The 24,839-nt window shown below is 42.4% G+C and overlaps 1 protein-coding gene across 1 annotated transcript in view; it reads right to left on the bottom strand.

Annotated features, from left to right (window-relative positions):
* Window positions 1-569: 569 nt before the first annotated feature.
* LOC307249221 (uncharacterized protein) overlaps window positions 570-24,839 on the bottom strand; it is a 72,816-nt gene continuing 48,546 nt past the window's right edge. Inside the window, exons 11-26 of the mRNA XM_080025863.1 lie at window positions 15,305-15,478; window positions 14,993-15,157; window positions 14,235-14,281; window positions 13,567-14,095; window positions 11,142-11,182; window positions 10,001-10,103; window positions 9,711-9,806; window positions 9,427-9,540; window positions 8,938-9,045; window positions 8,592-8,673; window positions 8,244-8,472; window positions 4,677-6,480; window positions 3,334-3,507; window positions 3,018-3,182; window positions 1,497-1,543; window positions 570-1,372 (exon numbers count right to left, since the gene is read on the bottom strand). Of these exons, the coding sequence (XP_079881989.1) occupies window positions 837-1,372; window positions 1,497-1,543; window positions 3,018-3,182; window positions 3,334-3,507; window positions 4,677-6,480; window positions 8,244-8,472; window positions 8,592-8,673; window positions 8,938-9,045; window positions 9,427-9,540; window positions 9,711-9,806; window positions 10,001-10,103; window positions 11,142-11,182; window positions 13,567-14,095; window positions 14,235-14,281; window positions 14,993-15,157; window positions 15,305-15,478 (4,414 nt within the window). The 3' untranslated portion in view covers window positions 570-836. The remainder of the gene's footprint in view (window positions 1,373-1,496; window positions 1,544-3,017; window positions 3,183-3,333; window positions 3,508-4,676; window positions 6,481-8,243; window positions 8,473-8,591; window positions 8,674-8,937; window positions 9,046-9,426; window positions 9,541-9,710; window positions 9,807-10,000; window positions 10,104-11,141; window positions 11,183-13,566; window positions 14,096-14,234; window positions 14,282-14,992; window positions 15,158-15,304; window positions 15,479-24,839) is intronic.

Here is a 24,839-nt window from a genome sequence, read left to right as displayed (position 1 = left end):
GGTGAAAGTTGACTTCCTACACATTTACAACAATCCCAATTTCTTATTGTCCAGCTCTAGCGGTGATAATCCAAAAAGGTTCATTCAGTTTTACGTGAAAGAATAACTTAAATATTCTTGTACACACACTAGTATTAACTCTTTTAGATCGAAACACGTCAAACTAAATGTGTATAACGTAAATATACTGGTCTGTATAAAATAGCATATTTCTATACTTTAGCTATTGTTACTGAACCACACAGACACAACAACTTATTCTTAATGGAAACAATAACGAAATGCAGTTGCAAAAATATGATGGAATTCTATTATTATTTAATTTAATTTTTTATTTTCCTTTTTTTTAAGTAAAGAGGTGAGATAGATAGATAAAGGGTGGAAAAGAGAGGGATAAGGGACTGTACAGTGTATTGTCTGAAAAAAGTTACATTTTCCATTAGGACCATTGACTTTAAGTATATTTGACTTCTTAATGTAAATACAAGTCAATTCAAAGAGCCTTACACAAGAACAGAAGGAATACATTACAGTAAAGCAAATACAGGTGACCATAAAAAGTATGTTTTTGCATGTAGTATGCTGCAATGGGGACATACAGTACTTAAATTGGCATTATATAAACACAGGGGCCCACTTTAACTAGCAACATGCCAATTTACAGAGCCTAGGCTGTGTATTAACACCATTTTTTTCAGCGCACACAGTACAGGCTATAGCCTTCAGCTGGTGGATTGTGAAGAGAGATTCACTGATTTCTACAAAAGAAAATTGACGATCATTCAGAATCGCTGAATCCACCTGACTAATCCACAGGACTGGAAGTTGTCTCCCTCCTACAGACACAGAGACACTGAGGAGTCATGCCACATTAACCCAAACCCAGGGTAGAGAGGTTCAGTGAATGTGGTGATGAAGGTGTGGAGGTGGATCAGTGAGTCAGAGGAGACTCTGTAGAAGGACAGAGAGCCAGCAGGACGGTCCACATACACTGCTACTCTGCTAGAGACTGAGGAGGAGGAGATGGATGTTTCTCTGTTATTGTGACGGACAGAGTAACAACCACCATCATCATCAGAGCAGAACAGACTCCAGGACTGATCATTGTCTCCAAACCTACAGACTTTACTGCCTCCTTTCCTGCTGATTCCTCTGTAACTCACTGATATATTAACTCTTCCTCTCCACTCGACCTCCCAGTAACCGCGACCAGTCAGACCATTACTACACAGCAGCTGACGCCAGGAGTCAAATCTCTCTGGATGATCAGGATATGGCTGCTGCTCTCTCACCCATGTCACCTTCCTGTTGTTGTCAGACAGTTTGAGCCATCTGTTTACTGTGTTTGTGTCCAGTGTGAGTTCACAGGCATCTGATAGAGAGAAAAAGACACAAAACAGAAGGGTTTATTCTCTGATTGTGACCTGATGTTAATTTCTTTGAAGTTAAAGGATGACACATTCTGTCTCCATCAGTCAAACTGAATCCACACTTACACTTCCTCACACCAGGTTTTAACCACTGCTCTCCACCGTGGTCCATCCTGGAGGAGGAAACACAGTCAGAATGATGTTCTATCAACATGAGTCCTAACTGCTGTTCAACATGAAGCAGTGTTCCTCAGTTTGTCAGTGTGTTAGAGAAAGCGGCTGAAACTCATATGTGTCAACTGTCTCCATCATTCTCTCACTGCTGTCTGACAAAAGAAGAAGAAGATAGGATAAAAAGATAAGAAGGCTGTGCACAGCCCGAAAAGCAAAGTGGCATCCCCCCCTCCATGTCAGATAGGTCAGATAGGCTCACCACACCACTCGTTCGAGGAACCACTTGGGTCGGGTGCCCTAGGCCCCTCACACAGGGTCGGCTGGGGCCACAGAAGCGATTATATCATCTTGCCATGGAAAAATAACTTCAGTCGGCACCAAAGTGTTTATGGGGTTGTTGTCTGCACTACGTGGCCAGTTGGCTGATCTCCTTCCTGTTGTGGGTCTCATGGTTGCTGGAGATGATGGAGGTCATCCAACTGGCCATGTGGTGCAGAGATAAAACAACCTCTTCCTGAACGTTGACAAGACCAAACTTCAAACTTGATCATTCGTCATAGTCATTTTATACTTTACTTCATAGCTATGGACCAATCAGATCGCTTGACTTGAGATACTAGTTCTACAATCATATGAAAAAGTTTGGGAACCCCTCTCAGCCAGCATTATAATTGACTCTGCTTTCACAAAAAAAAGATAAAAGTGGTATGTCTTTAATTTACCAGGAACAGCTAACTACTGGGATGTTTTCCAAACAAAGATTTTTTGAAAAGCAGTATTTGGTTGTATGAAATAAAATAAAATGTGAAAAACTGGCTGTGCAAAAATATGGGTACCCTTGTGGTTTTGTTGATTTTAATGCCTGTAACAGCATGTAAAACTGATGACTTTAAACACAAAGTTGGTTGGATTATGTTGTTAAGCCTTGAACCTCATAGAAATGTCTGTTTAATCATGAGAAAATGTATTTTAGGTGCCTAAATGCAAGTTGCACTTCTCTTTGACTCTCTGCTGAAGTGAAACAGAATGGGATCATCAAAACTGCTCCCAAAATATCTTAAAAACAAAGATTATTCATTATCATGGTTTAGGGGAAGGCTACAAGAAGCTTTCCCAAAGGTTTCAATTGTCAATTTCTACTGTAAGGAACGTTGTCAGGGAATGGAAGGACACAGGCACAGTTGCAGTTAAACCCAGGTCTAGCAGACCAAGAAAAGTACAAGAGCGGCATATGCGGCGGATTGTGAGAATGGTTGCACACAACCCAAAGATCACCTCCAAAGACCTGCAAGAACATCTGGCTGCAGATTGTGTATCTGTACATGGTTCAACAAATCAGTGCAATGTTGCCGGCTGAGAGGGGTTCCCAAACTTTATCATATGACTGTATAAGAGAAAACACATGTCCTTCTTCATGATGGACCAGAGGGGAAGGACACCAGCAGTGTGTGAGCTCTTGTTGTCTGTCCATACCTGAGAGTGTCCAGTCTCCAGTCTGGATCCTCCGACAGCAGCTTCACTCCTGAGTCTCCAGGATGGTTGTAGCTCAGGTCCAGCTCTCTCAGATGGGAGGGGTTGGATTTCAGAGCTGAGGCCAAAGACTCACAACCTTCTGTTGTGACCAGACAGCCTGACAGACTGGAGTTAGAAAAATATCATGAATTCAGTATTTTAGAAAATGATGTCAGTGGAAATAATTTACAGATGTTGACCTGCATTACCAACATGAACCTAAAGCTGGATGAGCAGGATTTGAAAGATCAACAGTTAAACAAAGATGAATTCTGACCTGAGTGTTTCCAGTTTACAGTGTGGACTCTTCAGTCCAATGGACAGACGCTCCACTCCTGAATCCTGCAGGTTGTTGTTACTCAGGTCCAGCTCTCTCAGACTAGAGGACTGGGAGCTGAGAACTGAGGACAGAGCTTCACAGCTCCTCTCTGACAGGTTACAGCCACTCAGCCTGAAGGAGAATTAGTGAACACAAATAAAACAATGTTATACAATTATTTAAAAAATCAAGCACTATTGATTAGGGATGCGGATCCTTTACGAGAAAATATGTTTTTAACAAAACTCTTATTGCTTTTATTGCTTATGAGATGATTAGAGCTTGATATGAGACGTTTAATAGTAGCCACGCTTCCGTCAGTCTGCCCCAGGGCAGCTGTGGCTACTATGGTAGTTTACCACCACCAGTATGACTGTGTGTGAATGAATGGAACCTGGAACCCTGTAAAGCGTCTTTGAGTGCCTTGAAAAGCGCTATATAAATCCAATCCATTATTATTATTATTATTATTATTATTATTATTATTATTATTATTATTATTATTATTATTATTATTATTATTATTATTATTATTATTATTATTATTATTATTATTATTAATGGTTCATATTTCCATCTACAGGGATAACAAATGTATAATTAAAATTTATCGGCAAAAACTAAATTTTCCTGAAGGAGAATTAGTGAACACAGATTTTAAAAAACTTTGATTTAAAAAAAAAAATTAAGCACTATTGACTACGGATGGTGATCGTTCATTTACATGTATATTTATTTATAACGCTCATCCTCTGGATTTTAATCCCATTGCCTAATACTTTTTACTGAGCCAACCTGAACCAATCGATCTTAAACCGTATGCAAACCTCAAACCTGTTTATTTTTCAAATTTGTTCAAGAGAAAAGCTCTTATCCTTATTGTAACACAGGTTTTAAAATTAGATGACTATTTTTAACTGACAGGACTTGTAACACTTTGTTGCGCTGAAATGCAGCCAAACCTTCGACCTCTTTACACATCCCACAACCATCCTTGCAAGCAACTGACAATCAGATTTCATATTCTCTTTGGTTTGGCAACTAACGGCTGACCATTTATTCCAAAAACTTTATTGGACAATCGACGTAAGTCAAACAATGATTGGATACGACGCTAAAGTGATTGGATTTAAACTCGATATGTAGCCAATAAAGGATTGGACCTACTGGACTCGATAGCAGCATCTCTAAACTCAAACTTGAGTGATTTTTGTATTTTGAGAGAAGATGAACGAGGTCCTTAATTGAACTGGGTTTCAATGGCCAGCCCTAAACTTGACATGGTTCATATGTCCACCTACAGAGCTTTGTTGGAGGCTTTGACCACTGGCAGCAGCCTCAGAAGAACCTCCTCTGAAGCAGAGTATTTCTTCAGGTCAAACACGTCCAGATCTTTTTCTGATGAGAGTAAGATGAAGCTGAGAGCTGACCACTGAGCAGGAGATAGTTTCTCTGAGGAGAGACGTCTATGTCTCAGGTACCACTGTATCTCCCCCACTAGAGAATGATCATTCAGTTCATTCAGACAGTGGAACAGATTGATGCTTTTCTCTGAAGTGATATCCCCACTGATCTTCTTCTTGATGTACTGGACTGTTTCCTTGTTGGTGTCTGAGCTACTTCCTGTCTGTGTCAGCAGACCTCTGAGGAGATTCTGATTGGTCTGCAGTGAAAGACCCAGGAGGAAGCGGAGGAACAAGTCCAGGTGTCCATTTGGACTCTGTAAGGCCTTGTCCACAGCACTCTGGTGGAGATGTGTTAGATCAGCTTTGTTTCTGAAGACTTTAGACCAAATGGATGTTGTTTGTTCATCAGACATCAGATTGACTCCAGAGTTGATGAATGTCAGATGGACATGAAGAGCAGCCAGGAACTCCTGAACGCTCAGATGGATGAAGCAGAACACCTTGTCCTGGTACAGTCGACTTTCCTCTTTAAAGATCTGTGTGAACACTCCTGAGTACACTGAGGCTGCTGTGATATCGATGCCACACTCTCTCAGGTCTGATTCATAGAAGATCAGGTTTCCTTTCTGCAGCTGCTCAAAAGCCAGTTTTCCCAGAGACTCGATCATCTTCCTGCTCTCCGGACTCCAGTGTGGATCTGTCTCAGCTCCTCCATCATACTTGGTGTTCTTCAGTTTGGCCTGAACCACCAGGAAGTGGATGTACATCTCAGTCAGGGTCTTGGGCAGCTCTCCTCCTTCTCCGGTGTTCAACACATCCTCCAGAACTGTAGCAGTGATCCAGCAGAAGACTGGGATGTGGCACATGATGTGGAGGCTTCGTGATGTCATGATGTGGGAGATGATTCTGCTGGCCTGCTCCTCATCTCTGAATCTCTTCCTGAAGTACTCCTCCTTCTGTTGGTCAGTGAACCCTCTGACCTCTGTCACCATGCCAACACAGTCAGGAGGGATCTGATTGGCTGCTGCAGGTCGTGTGGTTATCCAGAGGCGAGCAGAGGGAAGCAGTTTCCCCCTGATGAGGTTTGTCAGCAGCACATCCACTGAGGTGGACTCTGTCACATCAGTCAGGATCTCATTGTTGTGGAAGTCCAGAGGAAGTCGACACTCATCCAGACCGTCAAAGATGAACACAACCTGGAACTCTTCAAAGCTGCAGATTCCTGCTGCTTTGGTTTCAGTAAAGAAGTGATGAACAAGTTCCACCAAGCTGTACTTTTTCTCTTTTAGCACATTCAGCTCTCTGAAAGTGAATGGAAATGTGAACTGTATGTCCTGGTTGGTTTTGTCTTCAGCCCAGTCCAGAGTGAACTTCTGTGTTAAGACTGTTTTCCCAATGCCAGCCACTCCCTTTGTCATCACTGTTCTGATTGGTTCATCTCTTCCAGGTGAGGCTTTAAAGATGTCTTCTTGTCTGATTGTTGTTTCTGGTCTGTGTGGTTTCCTGGATGCTGCTTCAATCTGCCTGACCTCATGTTCATCATTGACCTCTCCAGTCCCTCCCTCTGTGATGTAGAGCTCTGTGTAGATCTGATTCAGAAGGGTTGGGTTTCCTGCTTTAGCGATCCCCTCAAACACACACTGGAACTTCTTCTTCAGGTTGGACTTTAGATCACGCTGACAAACTTCAGAATGACTTCCTGAATTAAAACAGTAGAAATAACGTCATTGAGTAATTATAATTTAAAATGCAAATATGAATACACACCAGGGATGGAAATTAACACCCGCCACACGCCAAATGCGGGTAGATTTGCGTGCTGGCGTGTAAATTGTGTCACTTCACCCGCCACTGTGTCGGGTAATACTTTCCAGTCAGGTCCGATCTAATTTGCATATTTAATACATTCGTCATGAACATGATGACAGGGCGCTACACAGTTCAACAGTTTCTTTTTGCCTTTCTAGTCGAACTGAACTACGGCGCGATCCGCTCCGCGAGGAAATACTATCTGCGAGTTAACGTGTGGAGGCATAAGTCGACAAATCAATCGACTTACTTTGCCCCCTTTTTTTCTTCCCACAGCAGAGGTTGAGGTGCTGAAAATAAAGTGAAAACTGCACTTTTCCTTTAAGCAGCAGAGCTGCCGCCGTTGTTACAGTATTTGCATCAAAGCCCTAATGGTAATACAAATGAGATGCTTTATTTAAACGCTGTCCGTGCTTAGAGGTGATTTTAATTGTGTCGGCTGAAACAGAAACTAACGGAGGGATTCGGCTCACATACAGTCCCTTGAGTCGCGCAGTCAGTTTGCCGACATGGCTTTGTATTTAAGGCTCGAGACATACAATCAGATCGCATACAAACAGGGAAGCCTTTCACATCGGTATCGCTAACGGGGAGAATACCCCCGGTTATTATTTGAGCCTCAAACAGAGTTCTTCCCCGTGCGGTGGCTCGCGCACTCACTAGTGATCTCACGGTGAAACGCTGCTTTGCTCGGACGAAGGCATCGTGTGTTTCTAGATGATTTAACACCATAGTCTCAGACGAGCGTTTAACATTATGCTGCATCTTTTGCACTGCACTGTTTTTTATCAACAGTGAAAAAATGGTCCCACACCGGACTCTTATGTGTAGCTGATTACTTCATGCACGCACCTTGCAGAAGTGACGCTCCTGCAGCGCGCTCACGACCAGACGTGACACGGTGACATCTCCCATTAATAAAACGGCATAACTCCCTGATTTTCAGATTTCTATTTTTAAATTCGACTTGAGCGCAAGTGGAAAACCGGTCAATGTGTCGACACATTCACATCCCTAATGCATATGGAGAAAGTGATAAACAATATCAACATTTCATATCATTAACTAAAAAGAAAAAAGAAATCTAAAGGTAACTTCAATACTGTATTATAATTATTGACTAAATGATGAAAAAAAGGTGTCTGCAGGGCCAGTGAAAATATACAAGGGGCCAGTAAAACTCGGATCTATTGGCCAAGCGGGCCAGTTGGGAAAAAAAGTTGCATTGAACCCAGAGTATATATGGAGTTCAATTATACAATGTTTTGAAATAAAGATGGCGTGTATTGTGTATCATATATAGTAAGAGTGTACCATTTAATTTGCAACTCAGTTCCTTGGTAGCACCTACTTACAGTAGAAATGACTTCTGATGGAAAACATTTGTATGAAAAACACTTTCATTAGCTATTCTTTCTATTGTATTGTTTAACATTAACGCATATATTAAAAAAGATATTGCGTATAAAAAGTGGCTGGTAAAAAAGATGAGTGGCTGGTAGATTTTTAAATCTACCTGCCACAGTGGCTGGTAGGCAAAAAAGTTAATTTCCATCCCTGATACACACACACACATTTTCCCCTTGATCTCTTGAGACTTTAGTAAATATCCCATTTCACGTTCATGTTGAACCTTTAGAGAAATCCTCTTACTGCTCCACAGAAGGTCAGCCAGCTCCTCCTGCTTCATTCTCCTCAGGAAGTGCAGTGTGATCTTCAGAAACGCTTCTCTACTGCTCCTCCTCTGCTCTTCATCCTCACCGTCCAACACCTCCTCATCCTCCCTCTGACCCTCTAAGCATTCTGGGTAATCTGGACTCAGAAGCTTCTGGATCTTCTTCAGTTCGTTCTTCACAAACGTGACGATGTTTTCCTCCAGCAGCTGCAACGGAATATTAAATGAAACATCAGAAACATGATGGACAGACTCACGGTCCAAGTAAATCATGGAAGTTATTGTGAACAGAACAGATGGAAAGTAGTTGTTGTTCATGTACAGACCATGAATGTGGAGTCCAGGTTTGTTTGTTGCTGCTGGGCAGAGCGACCACTGGGAACTTCTGAGACCTCCTGGTCCAACACGCTGTCGGTTCATACAGATTTATTAACACATTCTTTTTTTATTGGTAATTTTTTCATGCATTCTTCGACAGAGATACAATGGGGATAGAGAGGGGAATGACAGGCAGATAAAGACCCTGGCTGGAATCGAACCCAGGTCTGCTACGATGAGGACAGTGTCTCTATGGGGGGCAGAGTTTGGGGGGGGGGGGGGGCTCTTACCACTACACCATGGAGTTTACCCATTTACAGCAAATTTAAAGTAAAATACTATTTTAAGTCTTACCAAGAGGAGAGTCCATCTTTAAACGTTAGAGGTTCCGCCTTTGACCAGTCGCTCTTTAAGGACACACAGCTGGGTCCAGGTCCAGGAGAGTCCGGTCTCTGATGAATCCTGGTAGACAGAGAGGACGAACATACAGAGACAGAAATTCACCTTTTAATCTTCAGCCACAGAAGCTAATGGAGAAACAAACAGCTAAGGGATCAAGGTAACGAAGATAACCTGTAAAACATGGGCTGCCCTACACTCTTCTATTCAGAACTAATGTGACTCACCACTTTAAGTAGTTAAGTTAAGTTCTTTATTAGTCGATTTACAAGAGGCACATTGAAATTTCTCTTATCCCCTCTCAAAATATATATCCCTTCTCAAGATACCACACTTTGGGGGGGGGGGGGGGGGTCAGCCATAGTTATTTTATATTACTATTATTATGATTATTATTATTATTTGATGCTGCAGACATGATAAAGTAACTTGATGTTGACTTACTCTGTTTCTGGAGAACGTCCTTTGAAACATAGTGGGGCCTCCTTGGAACAGTCGCTCTTGAAGGACACACAGCTGGGTCCAGGTCCAGGAGAGTCTGGTTTGTCATGTTGAATCCTGATGGAATCACAACAATTTAAAATGCTTCTTAAGATTATTGTTTGAGTTTTGAATGTTTTAATACTGAAAACGTAAAGAGTAAAGAACATGAAGTGATCATGACAAAGACATCAAAGTTAATCTCAGCAGAGATAGATAGTAACTGACACAAACATTTACATTCTGACCTCTGATCAGCAGACTGGGCTCCATCTTTGAAAAAAGTAGGTTTATCCATAGACCGGTGACTCTTGATGGACACACAGCTGGGTCCAGGTCCAGGTCTGTTCAACACACACACACACACACACACACACACACACACACACACACACACACACACACACACACACACACACACACACACACACACACACACACACACACACACACACACACACACACACGCACACACAGCTTTGTGAATAATGATGGTGCAGTGATTTGAGTCATGGACAGTTAGAGATCCTCATGTCACCTCTGAGCTTTGGTCTGGCCGTCATGTTCCCCACACAGAGTGGTTTTAGAGGGAGGGACTCCCTCCTCTCTGTCCTCACTCTGATCCATAGCAGAGCCCACACCTTCACACAAACACAACAACATGTTCATTCATTACAACAAGCTTTACATCACAGGACACATTAGTTCACTGTCACTAACAGACACAAACATTCAGGGCTGACAGGAACCTGGTCGGACCCTAAACTGGATCTGATAACCCTGGAATGTGTTACACAGCTGCCAGATTCACCATCAACACAGTTTATATCGTGAGCTTTATTATAACTCAACTCACCCGGTTGTGTTGGTTTTTAAAACATTAGGAAGTGGTAACATTAATATCAAAAAGCTAACAAGTCAAATTATTCTAGATGACGATATGTCAGTAAATTAATTATGAGTCAGCTATTCTGGTGAACACTTACTGCCAAAATCACTTTTTCTACATCAGTTAATACACAGCCTAGGCTTTGTAAACAAGTATTAAAAAAAAAATATCAAAAAAAGGACGCAACTGTAGCCAGCAACAGGCCCGTTTCCAGAGCCTAGGCTGTGTATAAAAACTGGATTTGTTTCCAGCACAGACACAGTAAAGACAGGTAGCAGATGACAATAAGCATTGTCCAAAATGTAAATTTGTTCCAGACCAACCCTGCAAAAAGTAGTCATGTACTTACAAAGTTTTTAATTGAACTGAACCCTTGTTACATTCTGAAGAACACAATGCATTTTGGGTATTAATGGAGGTCAAGAGAAAATCAAGGTCTGTGTCTTTAAATCTTAATCTTTAAATCTTTAAGTGATGATAAAGGTTGAACAGAGACAGGAGAGCTCACATGCTGTTTCCTGTTGGACCAGTTCAGACATTCCCTGCATGTTTCACTGATGATGTGAGCTCATGTTACAATCAAACTGCTGTTGATTCTACTGAACAAACTAACAATATTACATGGGAATATTTTCTTAAACTCTACAGTATATTTCAAATAGATATTAAGAAACAGCCAATCAGCATCAAGAAACATTTCTACCGTCCAGTTAAACAGCGACACAGCACAATGTGATCAAAGTGATCCTGATGATCAGACATTTACAGGTTTCTCTGGGAGGATTCTCACCTGCTGAACTGACTTCAGGTCGACTTACAGACACTTTCCACCTTCATGTGTGGAGGAAACACTGGGAGAGAAGACGCTGCTCATTTCATCCTGCTCAGTCCTGGTGTGTGTGTGTGATCTGAGGACGCCGTCACACCCTCAAAACTAATTAGTCAAAGTCTAAAAATAAACCTCAAAGTCACGTGAAAACCTGTTCTACAAGTGAAGAGTGTTTCCAGTCTCTCCCCGCCTCCTCTCCTTTACCTGCCTGTTGATCTATTGTACCTGTGTGTAAGATATGTGTTTATATTGTTTACGATCTGTTTTTAAATGATTTCATGATTAAAATTAGTTTTCCATTTGGTCTTGTCATCGTGTGGCACCTTTCCTCAGCCCTTCCTTCCCATGATGCATTGCTCCTGAAACATTCCACCTCAACCTGCGGAGAAAACTCAACCATCGCTCAGGACGATCCCGACAGCAAGAAGCTCCTTCACTTATAACACTGATTTACAGACCAGTAAACAGGCTTTATACTGGGCTGGGGACCCAGTAAACAGGCTTTATACTGAGCTGGAGACCCAGTAAACAGACTTTATACTGAGCTGGAGAAGCTAAAATCATCAGTGCTGTAACAGTTTTCATTTTGTGTCATTTATGGGTTTGTGCTCAGTGAAAGAAATCAGAGAAAAATAACAGGACTCACTTGATAGCTATACTCTTTGAAATCCGTCATCCATTTATATGAAAAAGTTACGCACTGTAGCTTTAACACTGTCAAAACCCAAACTGCTGTTGGTCAAACTTTTTTTGAAGTGAATGAGAGAGAAAAGACACAAGCTCCTCTTTCTTTTCTCCTCGTAAGGTTTTCTCGTTGTTGCTGACATTTTTTTTAAAAGGTGGCCGCATCCTATAATACTTTTTCAGCGGATCACAATGCATTTCATCAGTAACTCGTCCTTGAGAGACTTTTCTCAACTTGTCCTGAGAGCGAGCTGCAGTCACTAATGAGTCATTAGGTTTGACGGCCCTGTATTGTATATTTGTTGAATAAAAAATATATTTATAAAAAAAAACGTAAAATTTAAAAAAATGGTCGCCCCCCTAGTTGCCTGACTTGCCTGTTCACAAGCTGCGCTTCTTGCAGGGGCACGTTTTCCCAGTTGATGAATAACATGAGATCAGAACTCCTCAGATGAGAGCTGAATGTTTGACTGGAGAATGCTGCACTCTGCTGGTTAATAAAGGGACGTGCAGGTTGACTTCTCTAAACATTTACAACAATCACAATTTCAGATTCTTCAGCTAGAGATAATTTATCATCTTTAACCAAACAGACCCCACAACTCCTCGTTATAGAAAGGTTGCTGCTATAACATCTACGGTGCCCACCATCTCTACCATTGTGTCCTTGAGCAAGACACTTAACCTCAAACTGCTCCAGGGGCGCTGTACTATGGCTGACCCTGCGCTCTGACCCCCTCTGGAGTGTGGTAACTTGAGAGGGGAGATGCGAATGACTAATTTCAATGTGTCTTGTGTACATTGACAAATAAAGAAACTTAACTTATACTGTACGCAAAAATATGGTGAAAGTTGACTTCCTAAACATTTACAACAATCCCAATTTCTTATTGTCCAGCTCTAGCGGTGATAATCCAAAAAGGTTCATTTAGTCTAACATGATAGAATAACTTAAATATTCTTGTATAAACACTATTATTAACTCTTTTAAATCGAAACATGTCAAACTAAATGTGTATAACGTAAATATATACTGGTCTGTATAAAATAGCATATTTCTATACTTTAGCTATTGTTACTGAACCACACAGACACAACAACTTATTCTTAATGGAAACAATTACGAAATGCAGTTGTATCTATTCTATATTTCTATTCACGAAGGCAGACATATGCAAAAATATGATGGAATTGTATTTATTTTTCAATTTAATTTTTAATTTTATTTTTTTTTCAAGTAAAGAGGTGAGATAGATAGATAAAGGGTGGGAAAGAGAGGGATAAGGGACTGTACAGTATATTGTCTGAACAAAGTTACATTTTCCATTAGGACCATTGACTTTAAGTATATTTGACTTCTTAATGTAAATATAAGTCAATTCAAAGTGCCTTACACAGGAAAAGAAGGTATAACTTACAGTAAAACCAACTACAGGTGACCATAAAAAGTATGTTTTTGCATGCAGTATGCTGCAATGGGGACACACAGTACTTAAGTTGACATTATATAAACAAAGGGGGCCCACTTTAACTAGCAACATGCCAATTTACAGAGCCTAGGCTGTGTATTAACGTCAGGCTAGCCTTCAGGTGGTGGATCGTGAGAAGATTCACTGATTTCTACAAAAGAAAATTGATGAGCATTCAGAATCGCTGACTCCACCTGACTAATCCACAGGACTGGAAGTTGTCTCCCTCCTACAGACGACACAGAGACACTGAGGAACCAACTCTCCAGAACCCAAACCCAGGGTAGAGAGGTTCAGTGAATGTGGTGTTGAAGGTGTGGAGGTGGATCAGTGAGTCAGAGGAGACTCTGTAGAAGGACAGAGAGCCAGCAGGACAGTCCACATACACTGCTACTCTGTGAGAGTCAGGGGACGAGGAGGAGATGGATGTGGATCTGTTATTGTGACAGACAGAGCAACGACCATCAGAGCAGGACAGAGTCCAGGACTGATCATTCCCTCCAAACCTGCTGTCTGTACTGTTTCCTTTCCTTCTGATTCCTCTGTAACTCACTGATATATGAACCCCTCCTCTCCACTCGACCTCCCAGTAACGGCGACCAGTCAGACCATTCCTACACAGCAGCTGACGCCTGACATCAAACCTCTCTGGATGATCAGGATATGGCTGCTGCTCTCTCACCCAGGTCACCTTCCTGTTGTTGTCAGACAGTTTGAGTTCTCTGTTTGCTGTGTTTGTGTCCAGTGTGAGTTCACAGACCCCTGATGGAGAGAAAAAGACACAACACAGCAGCAGTTTATCCTGAAGGGTTTATTCTCTGTTTGTGTCCTGATGTTCATTTCTATGAAGTTAAAGGATGACACATTCTGTCTCCATCAGTCAAACTGAATCCACACTTACACTTCCTCAGACCAGGTTTTAACCTCTGCTCTCCACCGTGGTCCACCCTGGAGGAAGAAACACAGTCAGAATGATTTTCTATCAACATGAGCCCTAACTGCTGTTCAACATGAAGCAGTGTTCCTCAGTGTGTCAGTGTGTTAGAGAAAGCGGCTGAAATACATATGTGTCAACTGTCTCCATCATTCTCTCACTGCTGTCTGACACAAGAAGAGGAAGATAGGATAAAAAGAGAAGAAGGCTGTGCACAGCCCGAAAAGCAAAGTGGCATCCCCCCTTCCATGTCAGATAGGTCAGATAGGCTCACCACACCACTCGTTCGAGGAACTACTTGGGTCGGGTGCCCTAGGCCCCTCACACAGGGTCGGCTGGGGCCACAGAAGCGATCATATCATCTTGCCATGGAAAAATAATTTCAGTCGGCACCAAAGTGTTATGGGGTTGTTGTTTCTGCACCACGTGGCCAGTTGGCTGACCTCCTTCATGTTGTGGGTCTCATGGTTGCTGGAGATGACGGAGGTCAGCCAACTGGCCATGTGGTGCAGAGATAAAACAACCTCTTCCTGAACGTTGACAAGACCAAACTTCAAACTTGATCATTCGTCATAGTAATTTTATACTTTACTTCATAGCTATGAACCAGTTAGATCGCTTGACTTGAGCTACCAGTTTTATAAGAGAAAACACATGTCCTTCTTCATGATGGACCAGAGGGGAAGGACAGCAGCAGTGTGTGAGCTCTTGTTGTCTGTCCATACCTGAGAGTGTCCAGTCTCCAGTCTGGATCCTCCGACAGCAGCTTCACTCCTGAGTCTCCAGGATGGTTGTAGCTCAGGTCCAGCTCTCTCAGATGGGAGGGGTTGGATTTCAGAGCTGAGGCCAAAGACTTACAACCTTCTGTTGTGACCAGACAGCCTGACAGACTGGAATTAGAAAAATATCATGAATTCAGTATTTTAGAAAATTATGTCAGCGGAAATAATTTACAGATGTTTACCTGCATTACATGAACCTTAAGCTGGATGAGCAGGATTTGAAAGATCAACAGTTAAACAAAGATGAATTCTGACCTGAGTGTTTCCAGTTTACAGTGTGGACTCTTCAGTCCAATGGACAGACGCTTCACTCCTGAATCCTGCAGGTCGTTGTTACTCAGGTCCAGCTCTCTCAGACTAGAGGACTGGGAGCTGAGAACTGAGGACAGAGCTTCACAGCTTCTCTCTGAGAGGTTACAGCCACTCAGCCTGAAGGAGAATTAGTGAACACAAATAAAACAATGTTATACAATTATTTAAAAAATCAAGTACTATTGATCAGGGATGCGGATCCTTTACGAGAAAATATGTTTTTAACAAAACTGTTATTGCTTTTATTGCTTATGAGATGATTAGAGCTTGATATGAGACGTTCAATAGATCATATTTCCATCTACAGGGATAACAACTGTCTCTCCCAAACAAATGTATAATTCAAATTTCTCGCCAAAAACGAAATTTTCCTGAAGGATAATTAGTGAACACGGATTTTAAAAAACGTTTATTATTTGAAACAATTAAGCACTATTGACTACGGATGGTGATCGTTTATTTGCATATATGTTTATTTATAACGCTCACCCTCTGGATTTTAATCCCTTTGACTAATTCATATTGTCTTTGGTTTACGCCTCGTTTCCACATACGTACATTCTCGTATGCGATCCAACCGTCTCCGACCGAAAGTCCATTCATTCCTATGAGTCTCCGTAATGTCCGTTTTGCGTCCGAAACTCCTCCCCTCCGTAATATTTCTGTCCGGTATGTCCGTAATATACGTTCAAAAAATGTAACTTTCGCCGTGGTTTTAAGGAGATACCGTATGAAAGTTTTGCTAGCTCGCTTGCTTTTGATTGTCAGTTTGAGTGAATAAAAAGACAAATTGTGAGTATTTTTATTTTCCTTTCCTCTATACTTCATAATTTTGATATGAAATGGTTATAGCCTATTTTATCAGTTTAATATATCATATGTTTTACATAAATAACAGTATATCAGTTCGATCATTCGCTTTTATAACTAAATACTGTCAGTTTGAATGAATTAAAAGACAAATTGTATTTTTATATTCCACAGGACCGGTCTCATAAACACTGACATTATCAGGCGTTCCCCCATCTTTTTTGCTGTCCGTAAATAAATTCATGTCCTTGCGTAGAACACTAGCGACCCCTTCCGTAAATTTACGGAAGCACGTATACGAAAAACATACGTATGTGGAAACGAGGCGTTAGCAACTAACGGCTGACCATTTTTTCCAAAAAAGCTTTATTGGACAATCAACGTATGTCAAACAATGATTGGATACGACGCTAAAGTGATTGGATTCAAACTCGATATGTAGCCAATAAAGGATTGGACCTACTGGACTCGATAGCAGCTTCTCTAAGCTTAAACTTGAGTGATTTTTGTATTTTGAGAAAAGATGAACCAGGTCCTTAATTGAACTGGGTTTCAATGGCCAGCACTACAATTGACATGGTTCATATGTCCACCTACAGAGCTTTGTTGGAGGCTTTGACCACTGGCAGCAGCCTCAGAAGAACCTTCTCCAAAGCAGAATATTTCCTCAGGTCAAACACGTCCAGATCTTTTTCTGATGACAGTAAGATGAAGCCGAGAGCTGACCACTGAGCAGGAGACAGTTCATCTGTGGAGGTACTTCCTGATCTCAGGGACTGTTGGATCTCCTCCACTAGAGAACGATCCTTCAGTTCATTCAGACAGTGGAACAGATTGATGCTTTTCTCTGAAGTGATATCTTTACTGATCTTCTTCTTGATGTACTTTACTGTTTTCTTGGTATCTGTTTCCTTGTTGGTGTTGGAGCTACTTCCTGTCTGTGTCAGAAGACCTCTGAGGAGATTCTGATTGGTCTGCAGTGAAAGACCCAGGAGGAAGCGGAGGAACAAGTCCAGGTGTCCATTTGGACTCTGTAAGGCCTTGTCCACAGCACTCTGGTGGAGATGTGTTAGATTAGCTTTGTTCCTGAAGGCTTTAGACCGCCGGGATGTTGTTTGTTCATCAGACATCAGATTGACTCCAGAGTTGATGAATGTCAGATGGACATGAAGAGCAGCCAGAAACTCCTGAACGCTCAGATGGACGAAGCAGAACACATTGTCCTGGTACAGTCGACTTTCCTCTCTAAAGATCTGTGTGAACACTCCTGAGTAGACTGAGGCTGCTGTGATATCGATGCCACACTCTTTCAGGTCTGATTCATAGAATATCAGGTTTCCTTTCTGCAGCTGCTCAAAAGCCAGTTTTCCCAGAGACTCAATCATCTTCCTGCTCTCTGGACTCCAGTGTGGATCCGTCTCAGCTCCTCCATCATACTTGGTGTTCTTCAGTTTGGCCTGAACCACCAGGAAGTGGATGTACATCTCCGTCAGGGTCTTGGGCAGCTCTCCTCCCTCTCCGGTCTTCAACACATCCTCCAGCACTGTAGCAGTGATCCAGCAGAAGACTGGGATGTGGCACATGATGTGGAGGCTTCTTGATGACTTGATGTGGGAGATGATTCTGCTGGCCTGCTCCTCATCTCTGAATCTCTTCCTGAAGTACTCCTCCTTCTGTGGGTCAGTGAACCCTCTGACCTCTGTCACCATGCCAACACAGTCAGGAGGGATCTGATTGGCTGCTGCAGGTCGTGTGGTTATCCAGAGGCAAGCAGAGGGAAGCAGTTTCCCCCTGATGAGGTTTGTCAGCAGCACATCCACTGAGGTGGACTCTTTCACATCAGTCAGGATCTCATTGTTGTGGAAGTCCAGAGGAAGTCGACACTCATCCAGACCATCAAAGATGAACACAACCTGGAACTCTTCAAAGCTGCAGATTCCTGCTGCTTTGGTTTCAGTAAAGAAGTGATGAACAAGTTCCACCAAGCTGAACCTTTTCTCTTTCAGCACATTCAGCTCTCTGAAAGTGAATGGAAATGTGAACTGTATGTCCTGGTTGGTTTTGTCTTCAGCCCAGTCCAGAGTGAACTTCTGTGTTAAGACTGTTTTCCCAATGCCAGCCACTCCCTTTGTCATCACTGTTCTGATTGGTTCATCTCTTCCAGGTGAGGCTTTAAAGATGTCTTCTTGTTTGATTGTTGTTTCTGGTCTGTGTGGTTTCCTGGATGCTGTTTCAATCTGTCTGACCTCATGTTCATCATTGACCTCTCCAGTCCCTCCCTCTGTGATGTAGAGTTCTGTGTAGATCTGATTCAGAAGGGTTGGGTTTCCTGCTTTAGCGATCCCCTCAAACACACACTGGAACTTCTTCTTCAGGTTGGACTTTAGATCACGCTGACAAACTTCAGAATGACTTCCTGAATTAAAACAGTAGAAATAAAGTCATTGAGTAATTATAATTTAAAATGCAAATATGGATACACACACACACATTTTCCCCCTTGATTTCTTGAGACTTTAGTAAATGTCCCATTTCACGTTCATGTTGAACCTTTAGAGAAATCCTCTTACTGCTCCACAGAAGGTCAGCCAGCTCCTCCTGCTTCATTCTCCTCAGGAAGTGCAGTGTGATCTTCAGAAATGCTTCTCTGCTGCTCCTCCTCTGCTCTTCATCCTCACCATCCAACGCCTCCTCATCCTCCCTCTGACCCTCTAAGCATTCTGGGTAATCTGGACTCAGAAGCTTCTGGATCTTCTTCAGCTCGTTCTTCACAAACGTGACGATGTTTTCCTCCAGCAGCTGCAACAGAATATTATATGAAACATCAGAAACATGATGGACAGACTGACGGTCCAAGTGAAACATGGAAGTTATTGTGAACAGAACAGATGTTAAGTAGTCGTTGTACATGTACAGACCATTAATGTGGAGTCCAGGTGTGTTTGTTGCTGTTGGGCAGTGCGACCACTGGGAACCTCTGAGACCTCCTGCTCCAACATGCTGTCGGTTCATACAGATACATTATTAAAAAAAATAATAATTTTAATTAAGATAATTTTAATAATTTTTACAAAAACAACGTAAAGACTAAAGAACAGGAAGTGATCACAACAAAGACATCAAACTTCCTCTCAGGAGAGATGGATGGTAACTGACACAAACATTTACATTCTGACCTCTGATCAGCGGACTGGGCTCCACCTTTGAAGTAAATAGGTCTGTCCATAGACCGGTCACTCTTGATGGACACACAGCTGGGTCCAGGTCCAGGAGAGTCTGGTTCGTCATGTTGAATCCTGAGAGTCACAACAACGTAAAATGCTTCTGAAGATTATTGTTAGAGTTTTGAATAATTTAAAACTGAAAACAACAAACTGTCAGAGAAATAGTTACTGTTGTCCAGCTTTGAACTTTATAGGTTGATGCATAGACCGGTCACTCTTGAAGGACACACAGCTGGGTCCAGGTTCAGGTCTGTTCAATAGACACACACACACACAAACACACACACACACACACACACACACACACATACACACAGCTTTGAGTGTGAATAATGATGGTGCAGTGATTTGAGTCATGGACAGTTAGAGGTGATTACAGAAGTATCCGTTTAATGAGCACAGTCGTGGTAGGATGGCCCAGAGGAAAGGTGGCCGACCAGTATCCATGAGGTCGCTGGTTCGATCCCCGGCACCGGACAGGAGGGTGTTAGTAGTACAACTAGTGGTGGCTGCTATTACATCTACGGTGCCCACCATCTCTACCATTGTGTCCTTGAGCAAGACACTTAACCCCAAACTGCTCCAGGGGCGCTGTACTGCGGCTGACGCTGCGCTCTGACCCCCTCCGAAGCAACTTGAGGGGATATGCGAAAAGACAAATTTCAATGTAACCAACCATTTACTAATAAAGTAACTTAACTTAACAGTCTATAAACTGTACCACACTCTGCTTAATGATAGGTTAACAACTTTATTGGAGAAAGAAAACTTACTGGTTGAGGGAATGGGTTCCATAAGGAAAGGGCCTGTATTGATCATATCTACACAGTGTGTACAAAAGTATGAAATTGATTGCATGAGAATACGCTTACATTTGTTTGTTACATTGATTTTCAGAAAGCTTTTGATTTAATAAACAGAAACCGTCTCACTTACAGACTCATACAAAACGGCATAAATGGCAAATTCTATCATGCAATCTGTTCCCTTTATAGTGCACCTGAGTCATGTGTGAGGGTGAATGAATTTCTTACAAACTGGTTTTTCACTTTTTTCTGGTTTGTCAAGCAGGTAGGTGCTTTATCACCTACTCTCTTCGCTGTATATATAAATGATCTAGCCAGTACAATTAAATCATTAGGATGTGGGATACAGTTTGGAGGGGAAAACATTGCAAAACTTTGCACTGAACATCTACAGATGCACACGAAAAAAATATATTTAAAAGAATTTTGCTATGGCCATTGATGACGAAATGGTAGCGCTTTGAATATTTGCGAATTAGCTACCTTGTACGTAAATGCTCATAAAACCTTTTTTTTGGTGGGAAATTCCAAAATTATTCTCTTTACAGTGTAGAGGCTAACAGTTTGTTTTTGCTCATAACTCCCCAACCAAACATCGCACATTAAAAAACTTGACATTAACTTGTTCTATAAATTGAGCTGCATTTATCTACCATGGCCAGTTCTGTGAAGTTCTGGAGGAGTGGCCCCTGTTCATAACTGATTGCAGTTCTAGTTATAGATTATTAGGGGGCCAAGCCCGAGAAGGGCCTGGGACCGCGTTTTGCAGAGCAACGCGGTTCCATAGCCCTGCTGGGCAGGGAACCCTATTGTTTTTGTTGGGCCTTTTATTAGGGGGCCAAGCCCGAGTAGGGCTGGGACCGCGTTTTGCAGAGCAACGCGGTTCCCAAGCCCTGCGGGGCAGGGAACCCTATTGTTTTTGTTGGGCCTTTTATTATTAGGGGGCCAAGCCCGAGAAGGGCTGGGACCGCGTTTTGCAGAGCAACGCGGTTCCCAAGCCCTGCGGGGCAGGGAACCCTATTGTTTTTGCTGGGATTATTCTTTATTAGGGGGCCAAGCCCGAGAAGGGCTGGGACCGCGTTTTGCAGAGCAACGCGGTTCCCAAGCCCTGCGGGGCAGGGAACCCTATTGATCTTGCTGGGATTATTTGGTGTCGTCTAGAACTGGTGCTGCAGCCCAAACCGTAAAGGGTTGGGACATGCCACTTGCATGGCTTATCCAGGTCCATGCCTGGTACGCAGACACAAAAATTCAGACATGTCAGCCACTAGGTGGCGCTACAACAAAGGAAAAGGCGTTTTGGGCTATAACTTCCGCACCGAAAGTCCGACAGTCAAAAACTTTATATCCACAGATGCCCACAAGTCAGCTGCATCTTTTGGGATAGGCCACGCCCATTTGCGTATATATAAATTTTTCGCTACATCGCAAAAACTGTGTCAGTCACCAAAACATACTCCTCCTACAGTTTTCGCCCGATTTGGACGAAACCAAAAGCATTATGCTCTACCGACTCCCACGAGCAAAAGTTGGTCAAATAATTTTTCTACGACCATCGGAAGACCAAACGGTAGCGCTTTAAAGATTTGCAAAAATCCGTAAAAAAAAAAAAAAAGAGGGATTTTCTTGAAACTCAAGGGAGACTATCATGGGGCATACCTGAGTCTACAAAAAAAATATGGCCAAGAAATTCCTATGTATGCCGGACTTATTAAAAAAAATAGTTTTTCAATTTTTTTGCCTCTTTTCGCCATTTCCTAAGTCTTTCGGCGGGAAAATGGGAAAATTCAAAAAAGTGTCTTTACAATGGAGAGGTTCACAATTTCATTTTGCTCATAACTCCCCAACCAAACATCGCACATTGAAAAATTTAACATCCACTTGTTCGTTACATTGAGCTGCATCTTTCTATCAAACACAGTTTTGCGAATGTCATCCAATAGGGGGCACCAAAACCACAAAAAGCAAAGAAAACGCGTTTGGGCCTATAACTCCCACACCAAACATCGCACATTCAAAAACTTTACATCCCCGGATTCCGTGAAGCGAGGGGCCGGCGCCGCGGACGACGACGCCCGATCCCGCGTCGCGTGGGAGGCTTGGCCCCCGTTCACAACTGCTTGCAGTTCTAGTTCTTATTAGGGGGCCAAGCCCGAGAAGGGCTGGGACCGCGGAATGCAGAGCACCGCGGTTCCCAAGCCCTGCGGGGCAGGGAACCCTATTGTTTTTGTTGGGCCTTTTATTATTATTTTTCTCCGCGTAAAAGTGGTGCTGCAGCCCAAACCGTAAAGGGTTGGGACATGCCACTTCCAGGGCATATCCAGGTCCGTACCCCGTACGCAGACAAAAAAATTCAGACATGCCGGCCACTAGGTGGCGCTATAACAGCAGAAAAACGCATTAGGGGCTATAACTCCCGCACCGAAAGTCCGACAGTCAAAAACTTTATATCCACAGATGCCCACAAGTCAGCTGCATCTTTTGAGATAGGCCACGCCCATTTGCGTATATATACATTTTTCGCCACATCGCAAAAACTGTGTCGGTCACCAAAACATACTCCTCCTACAGTTTTCGCCCGATTTGGACGAAACCAAAAGCATTATGCTCTACCGACTCCCACGAGCAAAAGTTGGTCAAATAATTTTTCTACGACCATCGGAAGACCAAACGGTAGCGCTTTAAAGATTTGCAAAAATCCGTTAAAAAAAAAAAAAGAGGGATTTTCTTGAAACTCAAGGGAGACTATCATGGGGCATACCTGAGCCTATGGCAAAAATATGGGAAAGAAATTTTTATGTGGGCCGGACTTATTAAAAAAAAGAGTTTTTAATTTTTTTTGCCTGTTTTCGCCATTTTCTAAGTCTTTAGGCGGGAAAATGGGAAAATTCAAAAAAGTGTCTTTACAATGGAGAGGTTGACAATTTCATTTTGCTATAACTCCCCAACCAAACATCGCACATTCAAAAACTTGACATCCACTTGTTCGGTACATTGAGCAACATCTTTCTATCAAACACAGTTTTGCAAATGTCATCCATAGGGGGCGCCAAAACCACAAAAAGCAAAGAAAACGCGTTTGGGGCTATAACTTCCACACCAAACATCCCACAGTCAAACACTTTATATCCACAGATGCCCACAAGTCAGTTGCATCTTTCTACATAACACAGTTTTGCGAATGTCATCTATAGGAGGCACCAAAACCGCAAAAAGCAAAGAAAACGCGTTTGGGGCTATAACTCCCACGCCGAACATCCCACATTCAAAAACTTTACATCCCCGGATTCCGTGAAGCGAGGGGCCGGCGCTGCGGACGACGACGCCCGATCCCGAGTCGCGTGGGAGGCTTGGCCCCCGTTCACAACTGCTTGCAGTTCTAGTTCTTATTCTTCCATGCGTAAAAGTGGTGCTGCAGCCCAAACCGTAAAGGGTTGGGACATGCCACTTGCATGGCTTATCCAGGTCCATGGTACGTACGCAGAGGAAAAAATTCAGACATCCCGGCCACTAGGTGGCGCTACAACAAAGGAAAAGGCGTTTTGGGCTATAACTTCCGCACCGAAAGTCCGACAGTCAAAAACTTTATATCCACTGATGCACACAAGTTAGATGCATCTTTTGAGATAGGCCACGCCCATTTGCGTATATATAGATTTTTCGCTATATCGCAAAAACTGTGTCAGTCACCAAAACATACTCCTCCTACAGTTTTTGCCCGATTTATACGAAACCAAAAACATTATGCTCTACCAACTCCCACGAGCAAAAGTTGGTCAAATAATTCTTCTACGACCATCGGAAGACCAAACGGTAGCGCTTTAAAGATTTGCGAAAATCCGTAAAAAAAAAAAAAAAGAGGGATTTTCTTGAAACTCAAGGGAGACTATCATGGGGCATACCTGAGTCTATAAAAAAAATATGGGCAAGAAATTCCTATGTATGCTGGACTTATTTAAAAAAAGAGTTTTTCAATTTTTTTGCCTCTTTTCGCCATTTCCTAAGTCTTTCGGCGGGAAAATGGGAAAATTCAAAAAAGTGTCTTTACAATGGAGAGGTTGACAATTTGATTTTGCTATAACTCCCCAACCGAACATCGCACATTCAAAAACTTGACATCCACTTGTTCGGTACATTGAGCCGCATATTTCTATCTCACGTAATTTTGCGAATGTCATCCAGAGGGGGCGCCAAAACCACAAAAAGCAAAGAAAACGCGTTTGGGGCTATAACTTCCACACCGAACATCCCACAGTCAAACACTTTATATCCACAGATGCCCACAAGTCAGCTGCATCTTTTGAGATAGGCCACGCCCATTTGCATATGGGATTTTCTTTCGCTACATCGCAAAAACTGTGTCAGTCACCAAAACACACTCCTCCTACAGTTTTTGTCCGATTTCGACGAAACCAAAAGCATTATGCTCTACCGACTCCCACGACCAAATGTTGTGTAAAGAATTTTTCTACGACCATCGGAAGACCAAACGGTAGCGCTTTAAAGATTTGCACATTAGCTACCTTTAACCAAACTGCTCCTAAATCCAAAACGATTTATCCTATTAACACCAAACTTCACACATGTGTTTGTCCTATGGTTCTCAGGCTGGTTCTACTTTTTCCTTAAATTTCTCCA

Source organism: Ammodytes marinus (assembly GCF_949987685.1).
Source record: "Ammodytes marinus genome assembly, chromosome: 4".
In the NCBI taxonomy this organism is placed as follows: Eukaryota; Metazoa; Chordata; class Actinopteri; order Uranoscopiformes; family Ammodytidae; genus Ammodytes; species Ammodytes marinus.
The sequence above is the reverse complement of the archived record's forward strand: the minus strand, read 5'-3'. Positions and strand labels throughout refer to the sequence as shown.